This window comes from Chelonoidis abingdonii, chromosome 1 (assembly GCF_003597395.2).
Source record: "Chelonoidis abingdonii isolate Lonesome George chromosome 1, CheloAbing_2.0, whole genome shotgun sequence".
NCBI classification, from domain to species: Eukaryota; Metazoa; Chordata; order Testudines; family Testudinidae; genus Chelonoidis; species Chelonoidis abingdonii.
Genome location: NC_133769.1, coordinates 370326622 through 370347286, shown reverse-complemented (window position 1 = coordinate 370347286; position 20665 = coordinate 370326622). Strand labels below are relative to the sequence as shown.

At 43.9% G+C, this 20665-nt stretch overlaps 1 protein-coding gene across 1 annotated transcript; it reads right to left on the bottom strand.

The window, feature by feature from the left end:
- Nucleotides 1-9120: 9120 nt before the first annotated feature.
- Nucleotides 9121-12642, bottom strand: LOC116818307 (olfactory receptor 52N4-like). Its single transcript, XM_032769098.2, has 2 exons — nucleotides 12565-12642; nucleotides 9121-10103 (listed from the first exon to the last, which is right to left on the bottom strand). Exon 2 carries the CDS (start codon nucleotides 10057-10059, stop codon nucleotides 9121-9123), a length of 939 nt encoding a protein of 312 aa, XP_032624989.1. The 5' UTR covers nucleotides 10060-10103; nucleotides 12565-12642.
- Nucleotides 12643-20665: the final 8023 nt, after the last annotated feature.

Below are 20665 nucleotides of genomic sequence, written 5' to 3'. Positions count from 1 at the left end.
CTCCCACCCCCGTCCCGATTTTTCAACAGGTTTGGCTGTCGGTCACCCTAAACACGTCGCACCTAGGGGGACCCTCACACTGCTTAACTTAGACTGGCCAGAGTTAAAGCCATGTTAAGTGTCTGTGAAGCGCCCAGCACAATGGGGCCCTGGAGCTAGGGTGTGTATGGGTGGGTGGAGGATGGGTTCCCATACTAAACTTACTTCACTATCATCAGCCACTGAAGTCAGCGGAACAAGCCGTAATGGACTTGATCTGCAGCAAGGGAGTTAGGTCAGAATGTGAGGCGAACTTTTGAACTCTTAAGGGTAGCTGCAGCTCTGAATGGCCTTCAAGGGCGGTTGATTCCAGTCACTGCAGGGTTTCAAAGAAACAGACTGACAAACACCCTTCAGAGACCGGTGGATGGTATATTGGCCCTGCCTCAGCAGCAGGGAACCGGACCTAGCTGACGCTCCCCAAAGGTCCCTTCAGCCCTGACAACATTGCTATAACAAAAAAAGTGCTAAGAAAGAAGACCCGCTTAGCAGAATTGTCCCCTACACACACACAGCCCCTGCAACTCCCGAACCCAGGGGCTTCCTCTCAGGTTCTCTAGACCACTCTAGCACTTGAGTTTGACATCGGTGCCCGCAGACTCCCTCTCCGCCAGGACATGCAGTGAGGACAGGTTCTGCTTGGGCAGAGAACGCCTTGGCCATTCACTGCCTGCACAGCAGCCAGAGTCCGCATGGAAAGGGACCTGGGTCGTTACTCACATATGACCCACAACAGCACTCAAGAGCCATGTCTCCATCTTCGCATGCCCAGTGTTTAACATGCCCTGATCCCTTCAACTTGATTTTCAGACACTATGGGATCCTTCACCAGTGCTGAGATGGCCAGCTGCCTCTAGGGAGGGAGACACAGCGTGGCGTAACAGTACAGTGAAGTGTAATCTTTAATTTAAGACAACAGCTTAGCAAGGAATAGATAATCATGTTTTGTTGGGTCAATTCTTATGATATGGCTGGTAAGGTGTGGTGTAATATTGCAAGGCCTGGCAGTGGATGACTTGAATCGTGATCTCCTAGGGCACAACCACTAGCGTGTCCGCTGCTCACTGCGACCTTCATTTAGCAAACTTCTGCAGCGCTCAGCCATCTCACTCTTTGCAGTCTCACATTAGTTCGCACCGCCTCTGAGTGGTGTGCGGTGTTCTCTTGATGGTACGCGCTACACTGTCTGAAAGCACTCTACCATCCCCTGTCTCCCCCTAGCACACTAGCCACTCTCAGACCTACGCTGAGTGCGCTGATGTATCAGCACTTGTTCCCATTTTGGATTAGAGGTATTGCTCTTCTATTTTACTTTGCACACTTCATCTAGCTTCGGGTTCGGCACACGCCACTGGTTCGCCGACAGCGGGAGTAGTCTTGTCGTCGCTGTATCCTCCAGGCTGTAAGGATAGCTGCCTCCCATACTGAGAATGTTCCATCCACGGCATGCGCACGAGCCAGCATGCTGCTCTGGGTTACAACCGCTAATCACTGCTTCATGCCATCGCTCGTTCTCACACACGGGACTATCTATGGAGCCAAGGTGTGTGCGCACCCGGACCTTGCAGTTTTTCTAATACCTACCTGCTTGCGCCCATTGCTGTTTCTGTCATTGCTTACCCTGAGCCATGCTATTCTCTTTGGTTTCCAGGTGTTCCGATATTCCTTTTTATTTCTGCGGCTCCACTCACGTTCCCTCCGCCCTCCTCATCATCATGTGTTCGTCTACCTCTTTTTGTTGCCTGGCTGGACTTTCCCTCTTCCTTTGTCGTGTGGGACCCCCTGACCAGTACTGCCGTGGCCTCACCTGCTGTCAGGGGCAGCTCCATCTCACTTGCTGGCATGCTCCTCACTTATACAGCCCCACACTGCCTGCCTTGCGGTACCCGTTACTCATATTCAGCTTCTTTTCCCGCTGTCTACGTCCTTTTGATGCTGCTAGCATTCGCTCCTAGTCTAGCCTGCATGGATTCTTCCATTTCGTCATCCTCTGACTTGTCTGTTGCTTATGCCCAGATTTTTTTTGCTTCTCTACTTTGTCCTCGGTACCTTCTGATATTCCGCCTCTATTCTATATCCTATCCCTACCCTCCAGTGTATCTACTAATCCTTGCAGTTTAATGTTATCTGCAAACTTGATGAGGATGCAAACCACACCATCCTCCAGATCGTTAATGAAGATATTAAACAAAACTGGCTCCAGGACTGACCCTTGGGGTGCTCCGCTTGAAACCGGCTGCCAACTAGACATGGAGCCATTGATCACTACTCGTTGAGCCCAATGATCTAGTCATCTCACTATCCATCTTATAGTCCATTCACCTAGACCATACTTCTTTAACTTGCTGGCAAGAATACCATGAGAGATTGTATCAAAAGCTTTGCTAAAGTCCAGAAATAACAGATCCACTGCTTTCCCCTCATCTATAGAGCCAGTTATCTCCTCATGGAAGGTAATTAGGTTAATCAGGCATGACTTGCCCTTGGTGAATCCATGCTGACTCTTCCTCATTGCTTTCCTCTCCTCTAAATGCTTCAGAACTGATTCCTTGAGGACCTGCTCCATAATTTTTCCAGGGCCTGAGGTGAGGCTGACTGGCCTGTAGTTCCCCGGATCCTCTTGTTTCTCTTTTTTAAATATGGGCACTACATTAGCCTTTTTCCAGTCATCTGGGACCTCCCCCGATTCCCATGAGTTTTCAGAGATAATGACCAATGGCTCTGCAATCACACTCGCCAACTACTTTAGCACCCTTGGATGCAGCGCATCCGGCCCCATGGACTTGTGCTCATTCAGCTTTTCTAAATAGTCCTGAACCACTTCTTTCTCCACAGAGGGCTGGTCACCTCCTCCCCATGCTGTGCTGCCCCATGCAGTAGTCTGGGAGCTGACCTTGTTCATGAAGACAGAGGCAAAAAAATCATTGAGTACATTAGCTTTTTCCACATCCTCTATCACTAAGTTGCCTCTCCAATTCAGTAAGTGGCCCACACTTTCCCTGACCACTTTGTTTCTAACATACCTGTAGAAACTCTTCTTGTTACTCCTAACATTCCTAACTAGCTGCAACTCCAAGTATGATTTAGCCTTCCTGATTTCACTCTTGCATGCCTGAGCCATATTTTTATACTCCTCCTTGGTCATTTATCCAATATTTCACTTCTTGTAAGCTTCTTTTTTTGTTTAAGATCAGCAAGCATTTCACTGTTAAGCCAAGCTGGTCACCTGCCATATTTACTATTCTTTCTACACATCAGGATGGTTTATTCAGGCAACCTCAATAAGGATTCTTTAATATACAGCCAGCTCTCCTGGATTCCTTTCCCCCTCATGTTATTCGGCATTGGTCAGGCCACACCTGGATTACTGTGTCCAAATTTTGTTCCCCACACTACAGAAGGGATGTGGACAAATGGGAGAGAGTTCAGTGGAAGGCAACAAAGATGATTAGGGGGCTGGGGAACATGACTTATGAAGAGAGGCTGAAGGAACTGGGGTTATTTTGTCTGCAGAAAAGAGTGAGGGGGGATTTGATAGCAGTCTTCAACTATCTGAAGGAGGGGGTGTCCAAAGGGGATGGACCTCAGCTGTTCTCAGTGGCGGCAAATGACAGAACAAGAATCAATGGTCTCAAGTTACAGTGGGAGTGGTCTAGGTTGGATATTAGGAAACACTGGAATGGATATTTGGAAGCACTGGATTGGGTTCCCTAGGGAGGTGGTGGAATCTTCTTCCTTAGAGGTTTTTGAGGTCAGGCTTGACAAAGCCCTGACTGGGATGATTTAGTTGGGATTGGTTCTGCTTTGAGCAGGAGGTTGGACTAGAACCTCCTGAAGTCCCTTCCAACCCTGATATTCTACGAATTTATGATTCTGTGCATAGAGGGGAATAATCACTTCCCTCAATATCACATCCGCCACTTTCCATATATCCACAGAGCCAGTTATCTCATCATAGAAGGCCATCAGGTTGCTGAGGCATGACTTGCCCTTGGTGACTTAACCATTCCTGATCATGTTCCTTGCCTCCAAGAAGTTCAAAATTGATTCCTTGTGAATCTGCTCCATGATTTTGCTGCAGAATGAAGTGAGGCTAACTGGTATATAGTTCCCCAGCTTCTCTTTCTTCCCTTTTTTAAATATGGGAACTATATTTTCCTTTTTCCAGTCAACCCTTTCCAGCTCTGATGCCACAAAACCTTTATCTGTATCCCCTTTTCAAGTTCTGACACCACAGGGCCTTGTTTCCCAGTGTCCCAAACTTTCTCCTCCTTACCCGGCATAATTTTCTTTTCTTTTCCTTTATACTAAAAAAACCATGTGGCCAGGCAGAAACAACACACACAAAGTGTCTTTGTCCTTTCTTCACACACATTGGCATACACTATAAGAATATATAAATATAAGAGTATCAAAAATCAAACAGGCAAACAAGGCTCAAAATTCTATCTCAGGCAAAGACACAGGATACAATCTTAAGTGATCGTAAGCCTTTTCTAACACCAGACAATTCCCCAGCTCATTAGGCTCACCTCCCCACAGTGGAGTATAAATCCAAAATTATACTGTCTGCACCGCTCAGGCATCTATATAATATAAGATGATTAATTAAGGTCACTCTCTCCTCAGTGTAGGAAGAATATGTACCAAGACTGTGTTTACCAAACTTTAATGATCAAGACTTTATTAACATAAAGAAAAGTGAAGCTGTGAGCCAGAGGAAAGTCCTGCTCACAGAACCTGGCAAGGAAAGGGCTGAAGTTGCAAAAACACACATACCTAAAAGATACCAGAATGCTCCGATACTTGCACATTCCACGCCGATAACACGGAACAGGCTGACCCATCCTAAAGATGGGGCAAAAAGGGAATATGAGGGATATAATTGTTTTGTTTGAACCAACATGTGCAAGGTGAAAAGCGGCACCTTGCTACGCAGAGGGGCTGCACCTTATTACGTCAGAAGCGATGTGTTTGTACTTGTGTATAAGAATTTAGCCCTGAGGAGCTGTCCTGGTCTGGCCTAGGGGGGCAGTGGTAAATCCTCCTCTGACTGAGTCAATCCATTCTCAGGGAGCACATATGTTCTAGCAGAACTGGAGATATCTGATCTGGAGAAGTAGTGTAGCCTGATTTAGGGTGTACTGATAATATTAGTTTGGATAATATGGGAATTTTATTTATTATAATTTTTATTTAATTAATAAAATATCAATAATTAACCAATAATATTAATTGTATGGGTTTTAGGCTCGCCAATCTGTTTGATCAGAAGATAAAAGCTCTTGTCCCAGATCAGGCTCCACAGAATACATAAAGGGCCCTCAGGGGTATGACAGGAAGCTCACACTGAGACAGATATAGCCTTAAAGACTTTTAATTAAAATCAATAATAGTAAGTAAATGATAAAATAAACAGAGTTACAAAGTTACAATTGCATTACTGCTATTCAAAAGATGCATATGATAATATAGTATTATATGCAACAAAGCTTTAGCTCACACCCTTCTTTGATAACCTGGTGGTAAGAGACACAGGAACAGCCTTGCAGTTCAGGTTTCTCAATTCTTGAGTGAGGGATGCAGTAAAAGCTCACGCTCCAAAACATCTGTAAGTCTATAAGGTGCCACAGGATTCTCTGCTGCTTTTATAGATCCAGACTAACACGGCTACCACTCTGATACTTGAGTGCTTAGAAGAAACTAATACTATGAGCTATTGAAGTGGACTTAGGGTTTACTTGACTATGTTAAACTTAAAATCAAAACCTAATAAACAAAGAATAAAAACTTAAGGAAACCAAACTTAGCCTAGTTCCTTGGAAACTTAAAGTTTAAGAAGAACAAGTACAGCCTACTAATAGCAGCAGTCATCGTAGATAGATAGAATAGATAGAGTGGAGGAAGTAAGTGAGAGTAGAGTAAAGTGAGAATGGAGATGGAGTAAAGTGAGAGGAGTTCTCTATTGAGGTAGGTCACCTTTTCTATAGGGCAAATGTCGGAAATCCTTCCTCTTATGCCCAAATTTCATTCCTCGCCCACAGAAATGTTAGGGTTCACTTACCCCATGGGCTAATATGTATATGCATATTGATCACAGGTATGTGCTCACATCAGTCTCTTGTGATGTTCTTGTTAAGTCCGTGGGTACAACACTGAAACCCTCTTCCCATACCATTCTCCATTGTCTATTGGTCTAAATAAAAGGTCATAAACATAGATGTAGATACTTTATCTATTTGGGTTTAGAATAAACAAGATAAAGGTCAACTTTGCTTTCTGAGTAAAAAGGTCTTAATATAGATATGCTAACTATGCTTTAGCTTAACATACAGGATGTGGCCTGTAGGTCTCTTGTATTACAGCCAAACTTATTTTAATATACATTTATAAGCCTATTCAATAAACCAAATATTTAAACTACAAGATATCTATCTATCATCAACAAGCAAGCAGGTTAGTCCTATGGGCTACAGTAGAGACTGTGTTTCATTTGGCAATAAACCTCTCCGGGTGCCTTCATATCTTATCGGAGACGGTGGTCATTGGGTCTTTCGCTCAAGATCTGCTGTGCCAGTGACCAGTGCAGAGCCGGGGCAGCACACAGGGACACCACCATGTAAATTCATGGTGGCTAAGTCCATAAATGGCTATTAGCCAGGAAGGGTAAAAATGGTATCCCTAGCCTCTGTTCATCAGAGGATGGAGATGGATGGCAGGAGAGAGATCACGGTCATTGCCTGTTAGCTTCACTGGCATTGGCCACTGTTGGTTGACAGATATTGGGCTAGATGGACCTTTGTTCTGACCCGGTACGGCCGTTCTTATGTTCTTATGTTCAGTCAACTGTTATCGTCATTGAACAGAGCAGAGCACCACACAGATAATGACTGACGACACACCAAACCAACAGGAATAGGAACTGTGGAAGTAGAGATGGAAATGAAGGGGATTTCAGTGTAAATTCTGTAGTTTGTGAGCAAGAGTTAAGCTAACTGTGACCCTAATAACATGAGATTTGTAGAAGTGAGTATTGTGCGAGGCGAGGAGGAAAGAACTGTGTGAGAAGTTGTTGTGACCTTGAGTTAGATAAGTATGGTATGTAGACTATAGTTTAAATTGGTAAGAAAAATAAGATGTCAGGATGATCTATGTCTAAACAAAATGCAGCTGTAGCACATAATTGTTTGAAACAAAAGGTATAAATGTTCGCTGTAATTGTTTATCGGGAGAGAGAGACCTGTTTAGCTCTCTCCCTCCATGCAATTGCTAGAGATAATAAAGTGTCTGACTTTCTGCACCCAACCTGAGTCTGAGAACTCTGTTTTTCTCCAACAGAACTGATGCTTTCTCCTCCTCTAACTGATCTCCTATCTCTCTCTCAATCTGATATAGAGGGCAAAAATTTATAAGTTTACCCTGTATAGGTTTTATACAGAGTAAAACGGATTTATCTGGGGTTTAGATCGCATTGGGAGCTGGGTGTCTCAGTGCTGGAGAAGGTATCCTGCTGAGCTATTTTCAGTTTAGAACTGCAGCTTTGGGGGCATGGCCCTGGCCCTGGGTGTGGTAGCAGGCTAATGTGTCTGGCTCAACAAGACAGGGTTCTAGGGGCTTAGGCTGGCAAGGAAAATGGGCTCAGAGGTAATTTCAGCCCATCAGGTGACAGTTCCAGAGGGGTCCCTGCGACCGAACCCCTCACATAGCTTCTTCTGAAAAAAGCTTGATGGGATTTGATAGTGAGGTAGGGTGTTTTGTTTTGAGATGCTGGTGTAGCTTGCAGGGCCGCATCCTGTCGTTTGCCAGTACTTCACTGCATATGACATATTGAGGCTATGGTGCATTGCTGGACCCACTCCACATAAAGCCTAGTTTGAATACTTTGTCATACACCTCCCATAGTTTGTGAACCACCCCTTTAAATGAATTGGAATGAAAGCAGAGGAGAGAATCGGGACATAAAGAACACCACAGCAACATTCGTCTATTTGAGACCTTCAGGCCAAATTGCCCTACTTGGTTGATCTGAATTTGAGACCCAGTGATCTAGACACAAAACTCTCCATTGCTGCTCCAAATGTCCAAGGTCTCTGTGAAACAATGGCAAAAATGAGATATCAGTGTATCTAGGTTGTGAATCTGATGAAGTAGGTTATAGCCCACGGAAGCTTATGTCCAAATAAATTAGTTAGTTTCTAAGGTGCCACAGGACTCCGCATCGTCTGAAACCTTAGTACTGCAAGTTGTTCAATCACTTGAACATTTGGTAGCAATCTCTGTTTCACAAAATCCAAGATGAAATCTCAACACCTACTTTTGACTTCTTCAACTACAGGAATGGTTACTGTGTGTTTTGAAAGTTCTAGCTGAAAGTGACTCCAAAGCTGACTGTGGAAAATGGTAAATTATTTTACTCCAAGGCTATGTCCTAATTTAACACAGCAGTCTGTTACACTGTGTTTTCAGACTCCAATGCCAGGCAAACTTAACTATTTCACTCCAGGCAATTTTAAGAATAAATCAATGGGAACACAGCAATTCTGTCTGATCGAGGATTAAATGCAATTAATCATGCTCCTGTATAAATATGCACTTTATTAGACTTAAGCACACACAGACATAAGCAAAAATTTAGAATGTCTCAGATATTTAGCTAACTGCCATAACAGTATTGAATAATTAATATCTCTCAAGATGCTCCAAAGGACACTGCATTAACTAATCTTTTATAACTTCTACAAAACACAACGGGTCTAATGGAAAACCACCTTGCTTCAGACAGATGTAGTATCTTCAGGTGGTTTGGAAGTCATGGAAAGGCCAAGTGACAGGATACGTGGAAGTGAAGGCTGATGAGTGATGCTGAAAGAGATCAGGTGATGGTCAGAGAGAGGAAACTCAGCAACAGAGAGAGCAGCTCTTGGTGATGGAGTGATAAGGTGTTAGGTGTGAGAAGCTTTTCACATTTTGAATTTCCAGAATACTGAGCTCAGCCAAACTGGGACAGCACACACTTGATTAACAAGGAGATATTGCTTTCCCTTCTGGTCATTGTGCTTTAAAGTCAATGGTCCTAGGAGATCACCTTCTGCAGGTGTATTTGCCCATTTTCTCACGAAGCTCTTTAGTTTTAGCCCCATAAATGATAGGGTTGAGCATGGGTGGGAAGAGGAAATAGAGGTTGGCCAAGATGATGTGATCCTGTGGAGCTATGCCCTGACCAAACCGATGTGTCAGAGTGGAGAAGAGGAAGGGAGGATAAGACATCAGCATCACAATGATGTGGGCTGTGCAAGTGTTGAGGGCTTTCTGGTGGGCTTTCTTGGAAGAGATTCTGAGGACAGTCCTGATAATCAGACTGTATGACAAGGCAATGAGAGTCAGGTCTAACATGATGACTACAAACGCCATCACCAAACCATACGTCCCATTGACTGTGATGTCTCCACATGACATCTTCGCCACAGCCATGTGGTCACAGTATGTGTTGGGGATAATGCTGTTGGCGCAGAATGGCTGCCTGATCAGGAGCAGGGGCAGGGGTAGAATGAGGAGAACAGCTCTTATCAAACCCACTAGTCCTAGCTTAGCTATTCGTCCATTGGTGAGGATGGTGGCGTATCTCAGAGGGTTACATATGGCAATGTAGCGATCAAAGGCCATTGTCACGAGGATGGCTGAGTGCATCATAGAAACCCCGTGAAGGAAGAACATCTGGGTGAGGCATCCACCCAAAGTAATGTCTTTCAAATTGAACCAAAATAAACACAGTGCCTTTGGAACAACAGAGGTAGACGTGCCAATGTCTGTGAGCGCCAGCATGCAGAGTAGCAGGTACATCGGCTTGTGCAGGGTCTGCTCTTTGCCTACAACAAACAGAACTGTGAAATTTCCCAATAGGCCAATAATGTAGAATGTAGAAAATGGGATGGAGATCCAGATGTGGGCAGCTTCCAGGCCAGAGATCCCCATTAGGATGAATGTTGAAGGGTCAGAGGGAGTGAGGTTGAAAATTGACATGAAATGTTGAATGCTTATATTGGGCTCAGAAATGCTCAAGGTTCCTGTGAAGGGAGAGGTGCACGGAAAGAAAGGTTACAAGCTTTAAGAAAAATATGGTAAATATTTTTTAAGTATTAACAATCTAGAAATGGAGGTGAACAGTGAGATGGCAACATTTACAGATGGCATCAGATTATTTAGGTCATGGTCAAGGCCAGAGAAGTCCTCAGAAGGAGCTAACCAAGCCAGGTGAATGGGTCGCATGATGGCATATGTACTTTGAAGTCAATAACTGAAACATTTATGCCCATATGATGGAAAAACTTGAACTCCTCAAACACATTATAAGGTTCTAATTTAACTGTATGAACTCAGGAGAGGGACCTGGGTGTCATGGTACTCAGCCTTGTGAAAACCTTTTCACCATGCAAGAATGGACAGAACCTGAGCAAAACATTGGGATGCAGGAGGCACAGAATTGGGGACTCATGCAAACAATATAATGCCATGAGATCAATCAGTTAATATTTCACCTTCTTATGGACTCCTGTTTGTAGTACTAGGCACCCTTTTCACAAAAGATATTGAAGAACAAGAGGGTTTCAGGGAACAATCTTGGTCCTGAGTTAACTCTCATATGGAAAGGGATTGAAAAGACTGACATTGTTATCTTAGAACTGAGATGAATTAGAGGGGATATGAGAAAAGTCTATCAAATAATAGCTGCTAGACAGTACATCAAAAATATGTTCTCCGTGTCTCCTAACACAAGATCAATAGGACATTCAATTAAACTGAAATGTGGCACATTCAAAACAGACACAAAGAATGCTTTCTTCACTCAGCATCTAATTAGAATGAGGAGCTGATTGACACAGGAGGTAGTTGATTCCATGAGCTAAGTAAGAATCAGGAAGGGTTTAGACATTTTTATGGATGGTAAAACTATCTAGTTGCAACAGGTACAAATAAATAAATATTTTGGAAAGCTTGGATGTCCATGTATTTCAGGACACAAACTTGTCTCTACCTGTTAGGTATTAGGATTGTGTGACAGGGTACTGGGCAGGAACTCCTGAGCCCGCCCTCTGTCACTCCAGCTCCTATTAAGGAAGGTAAATTGGAGCTGACTAGAGAAACCTGCACCTAACTGGTGAATGAGAAGCAGATACCATCCTAATTCACCAGGGGCTACATACAGGCCCAGAGGCAGGAAGCCAGGGATGGGAACCAGAGAGTGGAAGGAGAGCAGTAACTCTTCCTCCTAGGTGCTGAAACTGAGAAGTCCTTCAGGCTGAAAATCCATGCTATGGATGATGATAAGGTGATTGCAGTACCAAAGGGGACCCTATTACAGAGTGATATCCTCATGATACCCCCCCCCCTCTGCTTTTTTTTTTTTTACACCTTTTACTACATCATCTTTCCTGAAATGTGGCACCCAGAACTGGGCACAATACTCCAGCTGAGGCCTATCAGCACAGAGTAGACAGGAAGAATTACTTCTTGTGTCTTGCTTTCAACACTCCTGTTAATACATCCCAGAATGATGTTTGCTTTTTTTGCAACAGCATTACACTATTGACTCATATTTAGCTTTTGCTCCACTATCATACCGAAATCCCTTTCTGCCATACTCCTTCTTAGCCAGACATTTCCCACTCTGTATGGGTGCAACTGTTTGTTCCTTCTTTGCATTTGTCCGTATTGAATTTCATCCTATTTACCGCAGACCATTTCTACAGTTTGTCCAGATCATTTTGAATGATAATCCTATCCTCCAAATCACTTGCAAACCCTCCCATCTTGGTATCATCTGCAAACTTTATGTGTACTCTATTCCATTTTCTCAATATTTGACGAAGACATTGAAAAGTACCGGACCCAAAACTGATCCCTGCAGAACTCCACTCCTTATGCCTTTGCAGCATGACTGTGATCCTTTGATAACTACTCTCTGGGAATGGTTTTCCAACCAGTTATGCACCCATGTTATAATAGTTCCATCTAGGTTGCATTTCCATAGTTTGTTAATGAGAAGGTCATGCGAGACTGTATCAAAAGCCTTATTAAAGTCTAGATATACCACATCTACCCTATCCACAAGTCTTGTTACTCTGTCAAAGAAAACTATCGGGTTGGTTTAACATGATTTGTTCTTGACAAATCCATGCTGGCTATTAATTGTCACCGTATTATCTTCTAGATGTTTGCAAACTGATCCCTTAATCATTTGATCCATTATTTTTCCTGGTACTGAAGGTAAGCTCACTGGTCTATAATTCCCTGGGTTGTCCTTATTTCCCTTTTTATAAATGGGCATTATATTTGCCATTTTCCAGTCTTCTGGAATCTCTCCCATATTTCATTACTTTTAAAAGATAATAGCTAATGGTTCAGATATATCCTCAGTCAGTTCCTTGGGTATTCTAGGATGCATTTCATTAGGCCCTGGTGACTTGAAGACATCTAACTTGTCTAAGTAATTTTTTAACTCAAGGAGAAGAGGAGAAGGTATTTTACCTGGGTATTTAGCACTTGTGGGATTTCTGCTGGAATCCTTTGTCCAGTTCTGGTGACCAGGATTAAAGATGGATGCTGATACACTGAACGGGGGTTCAGGGAAGAGTCACACGGATTATTACAAGATTAGAAAACCTGCCTTATAATTATAGACTCAAATATCTCAATCTATTTAGTTCATAGAATCATAGAATATCAGGGTTGGAAAGGACCTCAGGAGGTCATCTAGTCCAACCCCTTGGTCAAAGCAGGGCCAGTTCCCAACTAAATCATACCAACTGGGGCTTTGTCAGGCCTAACCTTAAAAACCTCTGCGGAAGGAGAGTCCATCACCTCCCTAGGTAACCCATTTCAGTGATTCACCACTCTCTGAGTGAAGAAGTTTTTTCCTAATATTCAATCTAAACCTCCCCCACTGCAACTTGAGACCATTACTCCTTGTTCTGTCATCAAGTACCACTGAGAACAGCCGAGCTCTATCCTCTTTGGAACCCCCTTTCAGGTAGTTGAAAGCAGCTATCAACCCCCCCCAACTCTTCTCTTCTTCAGACTAAACAATCCCAATTCCCTCAGCCTCTCCTCATAAGTCATGTGCTCCAGCCCCCTAATCATTTTTTGTTGCCCTCTGCTGAAATCTTTCCAATTTTTCCACGACAAAGATGCTTAAGGGATGACTTGATAACAGTGTAAGTACCTTCATGGGGAACAATATTTAATAATTGCCTTTTCAGTCTAGCATAACATGATCCAGTGACTGGAAGTTGAAGTTAAAGAAATTCTGACTGGAAATAAGGCGTGCATTTTTTAAGCAGTCAGAGTAGTTAACCATTGGAGCAATTTAAAAAGAGTCTTGGCTGATTTATGAAGTCAGACCAGATGATCAAAATGGTCTCTCCTGGCCATGGATTCTACTAATATGTCCCAGGAGTCAGCTGGAGGCATTTTGTCTACAAGTTTGTGCCTGAGCTTACTGAAGGCATTTTTTTCTATTCATGACCATGGTGAATTTAGCACTATAGGGAGAAATTCTTATGTGACTTTGGCACCTTGGAAATGTTACACTAGGTGTGTATTTCATGAGGCTCAGGAATCCCATGAGGCACTGCATGGATAAACATGTTAGATGAGAAAAATAATGACCTGAACCCATAAAATTCCCACTCTGAGGAATGAATATACAATCGTCACAGTGAATGACTAACAGAGCTAGCTAAAAAATAGTCCCAAAACATCCTCGGTTTAACATCTGTGTCCCAGTTGCCCACATTTGCAGGCAGCTGCCAGCAGCTCCTGTAGGTGGCAGCTGTATTTATCTAGGCCCTGACATATCCCAGAGTTTCCCACTCTCGTAATATAATGCGCATAGTCCTCAACTTGCAAGTTTTTCCTGTGTAGTATCCCCTGAAGCTGTGTGCGGCGTCTATGGGTGCACCAAGAGCAGCAGCACAGCTGCCCTGGCATTTCCTAGTCGTGTGTGAGATATCTCACTGGTGAGATACCGTCAGTGATTACTCCTCAGACAAGGAAGTGTTGTGGGGAGATGTCAAGGCCCATTTCTCACTCTGCCAGTTCGAGTGCAGAAGGTAGGGGCCCACAAGGACTCCAATAATGAATACTTGCCACTCCAGGCCTGTATTAAATTCCAAAGGTTACAGCTTTTCTCTGACCTTGGATGGGTAGATGCTGTCACCACCCAAGTGCAGAACCCTTTGAGAGCCCAGGAAGGAGCAATTGGGAATTCCTTCCTGTGGGGCACCCTCAAGCCCTTTCACCCCCCTTCAGGGAAGAACTGAGAAAGGAAAAGAAAAAAAAAACAGCCGTTGCCATCAACTAACTAAAAAATGTGCACAAATCTCTTAAAAAAGGTAAAATTTATTAAAAAAAGAAGAAAGAAAATACACCTGGAAACTCAAGTTGTAGAGCAACCGCAGGAATTAAGAACTAAGAATAGCTTCTTGGGGTTCAGATTAAAGGTTACCAAGCAAAACAAAACAAAAGCACCTGGGGTTAGCACAGAGGAGTCCACAAGCCGTAAAGAAATAAAAAAAGAGAAACCTAAATGCATCTTCCTAAACATTTCCTAATCTACTTACATACCCGGGGTTCCAAATGAGTAGTGTGTAGGTCTGATCCCTGATGGTTTCCCATACTTGGCTCAAAGCTTTGTACAGCATAGTTGCTGCACTGTCTGTTTCTGCCCAACAGAACTAAAGGCCCCTACCCCCAGCAGTGTTTTCCCAATTTTAAAGGGTTCAGCATCCCTACTGGTTCCCCTGGTCAGGTGCCAACTCATTTTAAGCTTACCTCTTAACCCTTTATAGCTTCAGCCTGGGTGTCACAATCTTTACTCAGTTTTGTTTCAATTTGTTGTTGTTGTTATATAACTTCAAGTATTTCACCAGTGAAAAGAACCATAGATCTTTGCTTTTCAGTTGGTTCGATCTCCCATCATACTCTGACCCCCTGTCCGTACTCTTCTTCCCCATCCCAGGCTGCCCCAATTCCAACAGCACACTGGTTGCCAGTGTCTGCTCCATACCCCCCAGTCATCCCTGTCTCCTACAACCTCCAATCCTTTGATAAACGAGGGCAGGTAGCTCCCTTTCAGGGACACCCAGCCAATCAGTTAGCTATAGAATCCTCCTTAGCAGCTGCACCCTAATTGCTTTAAAGCTTTGTGGCTTGCCAGGGCAAAGAGACCCTGACAGCAGCCCAAACACACTGGGAGCGAAGAAATCTCCCAGCACTGGCCTTGGTCCAACTATCACAAAGAAAATTTATTGTCAGCAGCGCTGCTTGCCTCTCCCTGTACACTTCTCTCCCTGCATCCACAACCTACAGCACTGCCCACCTGTCTGTGTTCAACCCGATCCCCACCCCCATAACATTCAGAGCTGCTCACCTGTCCGTGTACACTCCCCTACCTGCCCCCCAAAACCCCAGTGCTGCCTGCTTGTCCATCTTGTTCCCACTGTCCCACAACGTGAAGCTCCAACACCCAGTGATACCCCTCACCCAGGATCAAAAGCATGTGCCAGACCCCACAGTGACAGCTCACAGAAATATCTCCTCAGACTAGTTTAAACTCAGTGTCTGTCTGCCCTTGGGGAAAAGGGAGAAATCAGCCTGAACTGTTTTTCCAGGGGTGAAGGGAACCCCAGCAGCAGCTCAGCCTGTGCAGAGAAGGAGAGAGGGACAGACCCTGTGGCAGAGAGAGAGGGCATGGAGACTAAAAGGAGCCAGCTTAAATGTATTGCAGACCCTTAAAATCCAGATACCCCTTCCTGAGGTTGCTTTTCTGTGTTGGCAATTGCTAATGTTACCATGAGGCTGTAGTGGGGGTACTCGCAAGAGGAGGGATGGAGGACAGCGTCAGAGACAATCTGCTACAGTGTGGTCCACATTCTGTTATAGCATGAGACAGTCCCCTCTCCCAGGTCTGTGCATTAGGCAGGATGTCCATTCCCTATTTCACCCATTTTCAGGACTCCACGCCACTGTGATCTGGATACCGGACGTCCTCCCTTCCGCCCACACGCACACAGACACTTCATTCCTGGACCTCCCACTCTGAGATTTCCAATGCCTCCTTGGATTCTTTTAAGACATGAACATGCTTTTACCTTTACTACATTTTGGTGCTTCTCGCTGCAGGGGCACAGAGAGAGCAGACCCCTCTCCCCACTCAAAAAAACTGTTACTCTGATTGTTCTGAACTTCTAAGCCTCTGAGTTTCAGATTTCATCAAGTCTCCTCTCCTGTCAGTTCTTCTTTGTTCCTGATAAGCTCCCTGGTCCTTAGAGGCCACAGATAGCTCCAGTAGAAGTCACTGGAGGCTCAGTGCCAAGGTAAATCAGGCCATTTATTGAAGTCTCTAAATGTGTATTAAGGGTGAACTCTTGGCCCTTTTGGGAGTTGTGCCATTGAACTTAGTAGCACCAAGATTTCACCCTGGGTGTTTAACATTCAGCTCCAAGCTGTGAAAATCACGGCTTTTGGTTCTGCTACAGAGAGCTCAAAGAGTCTGAAGGAAACTCTCAGTTTATGTAGCATTCTGAGACCAGGGGCATGAAAGATAGAGATTTCACTGTCTATCACCCTGATAACACGCATACCCACTGCAGAGGTTTTGGCTGCACTTCCTAACAAGGCAATGAGGTAGCTGAATTGGAAAACATGAGTGAACCAGAGGGAAAACCACACAGCCCAAAAAAAGGAAGCTACTGAGTCAGGTAGAAGGACTCAGTAAGCGACAAGGAACTGATCTGAAAAACAAATATTTGTCTAAACTATTTCCAATACATTTGTATTTCCTATTTTATCAGGTAAATCCCTTGGTGTTTCTGATAATACTAAGCAGTTCAAGTTGCTGTGCTGGTAAATTGCTGCCCAGATGGTTCTGGATTTGAACCCTGGAACCCTTCCTGGGACCTCAGCATTAATGTTAATGCAGAAACAGGCAACTCACCGAAATCCTGCTCAGCAGAGAGAGAGGAAATCTCCTTACAGCAACAGGAAGGCAGAGCCCTGAGAATCAGTGTATAATTTTCACATCTGATTTTCAACATACTTGACAAAGTCCTTTATGATTCCCCTTACAGTCCCGGCAGACTCTGAGATTAGCCTGGACAACCAGAGAATTCCCAGGAGCAGCTGGAAGAGCAGAAAATTGACCTTGGAGAACTTCAGCCTGAGAGTCTCTCCTGGAAGTGAAAAAGTGATTTGCTGATAAGAGAGGCTCAGATTGTCAGGGGAAACTGAGTTGTGTGTTTTTGTGTCATCCTCTTGGTCAGGAATGTGCTGACTTGGTTCACTGACACCTGGTCTAACTCAAAAGTACCAATAAAATAATATATACCCAATATACACTTGGCTTAGAGTTGACACTCCTTTACTTAACAATTTAAGAAAACATGATATAATAGGTTCAGATTAATTAAAATGTCACAACCAATTTAAATCAGCAGGGGACACTTCAATAAATCACTTAATACATGCAGTTTACAGTAGTAAATGAAACATCACCAATTTACATTTGTATTGTCAACAGTTACCTAACCCCTGACTGTGCACTCCCCTGAATCTGCTTGAGTGCGTGCATATGGAGATGTTTACGCCCAAGACAGCACTTCGTCAGCTCAGTAAACCAGTCTGGCCCATGCAACTAAGGGCAGAGCAATTCTAACTATGGGTTCTTTCCAAGCTCCATAGAGCCTCTGAAGATAGGAGTTGTTATAACCCTGGATTCTGGTTAGATGATAAGACCACTGCTTCTCTTCTCAGTCTCAAGCAACCCCTTAAAGTCTCATCGCTATACCCCTTCCCTTGCAAGCACTTCCCCAAACAACAAAAGTGCTGGTTACTCACACTGGCTTTGCTGTAGGCCCACCTCTGTCAGCTCTGACCTCAGCAACAGTCTCTGCCCTGGCTCCATTGAAACCCAGCAATAGTCTCCATGGCTCCCTGCTTGGTCAAAGCCCCAGCAGTTCTCTCAGCAGCAGTTTCTGGCTTGGACAGAATTCCACAAAGCTTATTCCCTCTTCACCATCCTCTCTTTGCTCACAGAAGTCTAACAGTTTATCTTTGACCCCGAGTTCGGGTGTGCAGTATCTCAGTAATTAGGGGTACGTTTTCATGTTGACCTTGTTAGATACGCCTGTGGGAACTAAGAAATAGGAGCCATCTGGTTTGCTGAGGTCTTTTGAAAATTTTGTTGAGAGCAGCAACAGAACATTTTTGATCAATGCCTCTGCATTAGTCTGGCCACAGCTAACATGCTTTCTTATCTTTGCATCAGGATACAAGGTAGGTGCCAGTTTAAGTTCACAGTCACACAAACAATAAGCGTGTTAATGGACTAGTATGTGATAAACGTGAGACTGTTCGGAAGTGATAACCTGGATATTGAAGGATTAATTTGGCCTGCTGAAAAAATTGAGACCAGAGTATTTCTCTTGTGAGTCATGATGTTTTGTTCATAATTTTATGAATCAGCATGATGCTTAATGTTGGAGTCAGCACCAGGGGACAGGCTAAATTTCATCCAGCATGCTTTACAAAATTCTCTTCACTCACACTTGCAGGATTTCCAAATCCAAGTGAAAGTGTTTTTCCATTCTGTTCTATATCTGCACTCTCTTTTTTGTTTGTTGGTAGTTGGCTCCTCACTTGCCATTGCCATTTTGGGATTTTCAGCTGAAGACGGATAGCTAGCTAGCTAGCAATTGAAAAGAACCATGCAGTCTCTGTATGCATATAGGTTATTACACACCCACTGTAGTTTATGCTACATCATACACTGCATTTCAGAACTGTAATGTAATGTAAATTACATATCTCTACTGTAAATTCTGTTACCCCTGAAAATGAACCAAAATACCAGAATTCCCATCATGTAACATAGAGCACACTCAGGATTAACAAATAAAACAGCCCAAATTGGCTAATTTCTTTTTCACTACCAAGTTTTAAATTTTACTTGAATATCGGGACAAATGGCATCTCAATCGCACATTGATTGGGATGCAGGACAAAGAATTAAATATCAGGACAGTCCCAATTTTATCGGGATGTCTGGTCACCATTGTCAAATTCCTCATAGAACCATAGATCCACAAGATTAGAAGGGACCACAATTATTGTCTAGTCTAACCTCCTTCCAAGATGCAGGATTTGTGTCAAAGACAGATGGCAAACCAGTCTCTTTCTGAAAACCTCCAACAAAGGAGCTTCCATGACCTCCTGAGGCCTCTGTTCCGTTGTCCTGCCATTCTTACAGATAAGTAGATTTTCCTGAGATTTAATCTAAATCTGCTCTGCTGGATTTTTCCACCAGCCCATTGGTCTGTATCATAGAATCATAGAATCATAGAAGATTAGGCTTGGAGGAGACCTCAGGAGGTCATCTAGCCCAACCCCCTGCTCAATGCATGACTAACACCAACTAAATCATCCCAGCCAGGGCTTTGTCAAGCCGGGCCTTAGAAACCTCTAAGGATGGAGATTCCACCACCTCCCTAGGTAACCCATTCCAGTGCCTCACCACCCTCCTAGTGAAATAGCATTTCCTAATATCCAACCTTCACTTCCCTCACTGCAACTTGAGACCGTTCCTCCTTGTTCTGTCATCTGCTACCACTGAGAATAGCCGAGCTCCATCCTCTTTGAAACCCCCCTTCAGGTAGTTGAAGGCAGTTATCAAATCCCCTCTTATTCTTCTCTTCTGCAGACTAAATAAGCCCAGTTCCCTCAGCCTCTCCTCATTAGTCATTTGCCCTAGCCCTCTAATCATTTTTATTGCCCTCTCTAGACTCTCTCCAATTAGTCCACATCATTTCTGTAGTGGAGGGCCCAAAACTGGTTGCAATAATCCAGATATGGCCTCATCAGTGATGTAGATTCATCTAAAACACAACTGGAGGTGGCATGTTAAGCGTGGCATCAGATATCACCACTGTGCTGGCCACCATATTCCCCAGGAGTTGGAGGAAGTGTCTGGCTGATATTTGAGGGTTGTTTTGCCCTGTCTATGGATTGGCCTGTAATGAGTCAAGGTCAGTCCCTATGAACTCTTGGCTCTGTTCAGGGGTGAAGTTAAATTTTTGGAAGCTTATATGCAGACCCAGTTCTGTGAATAAGTCTGTTGTAGTTTGAGCACAACCTCACAGACCTCGTTGAAAGAGCAGGCTGTGAGGAGACAATTGTTTAGGTAGGAGTAGATCATGGTCCCTTGGGAGCATAGGTGAGAGAACCTGGAAGAATAATCTTAGAGTCAATGACAGCCCAAGGATGAGTGTTGTGTACTGGTAGTGGTTTTGTCCTAGAGTGAATCTAAGGAAATATCTGTGGGTCGGTCAGATTACAACATGGAAATAGGCATCCTGAAGGTCAAGGGCTGAAAACAAGTCACTTGTTCCAGTGCTGGAATAATCATTGGTAGAGAAACCATCTTGAATTTTTGAACTTTGACAAACTTATTGAGCTGTCCGAGGCCTAGGCTGGGTCTCCAACCTCCCTTCGCCTTTGGTATTAGGAAACAGCAAGAATAAAAATGTTTGCTGGGTAGATGTCGAGGTGAAAAAGGAACGAGCGCTTTAAGAGC

What these genes read in the sequence shown, in the direction of transcription:
- LOC116818307 (XM_032769098.2), bottom strand. Translation starts at nt 10,059, where the DNA reads ATGTCAATTTTCAACCTCACTCCCTCTGACCCTTCAACATTCATCCTA.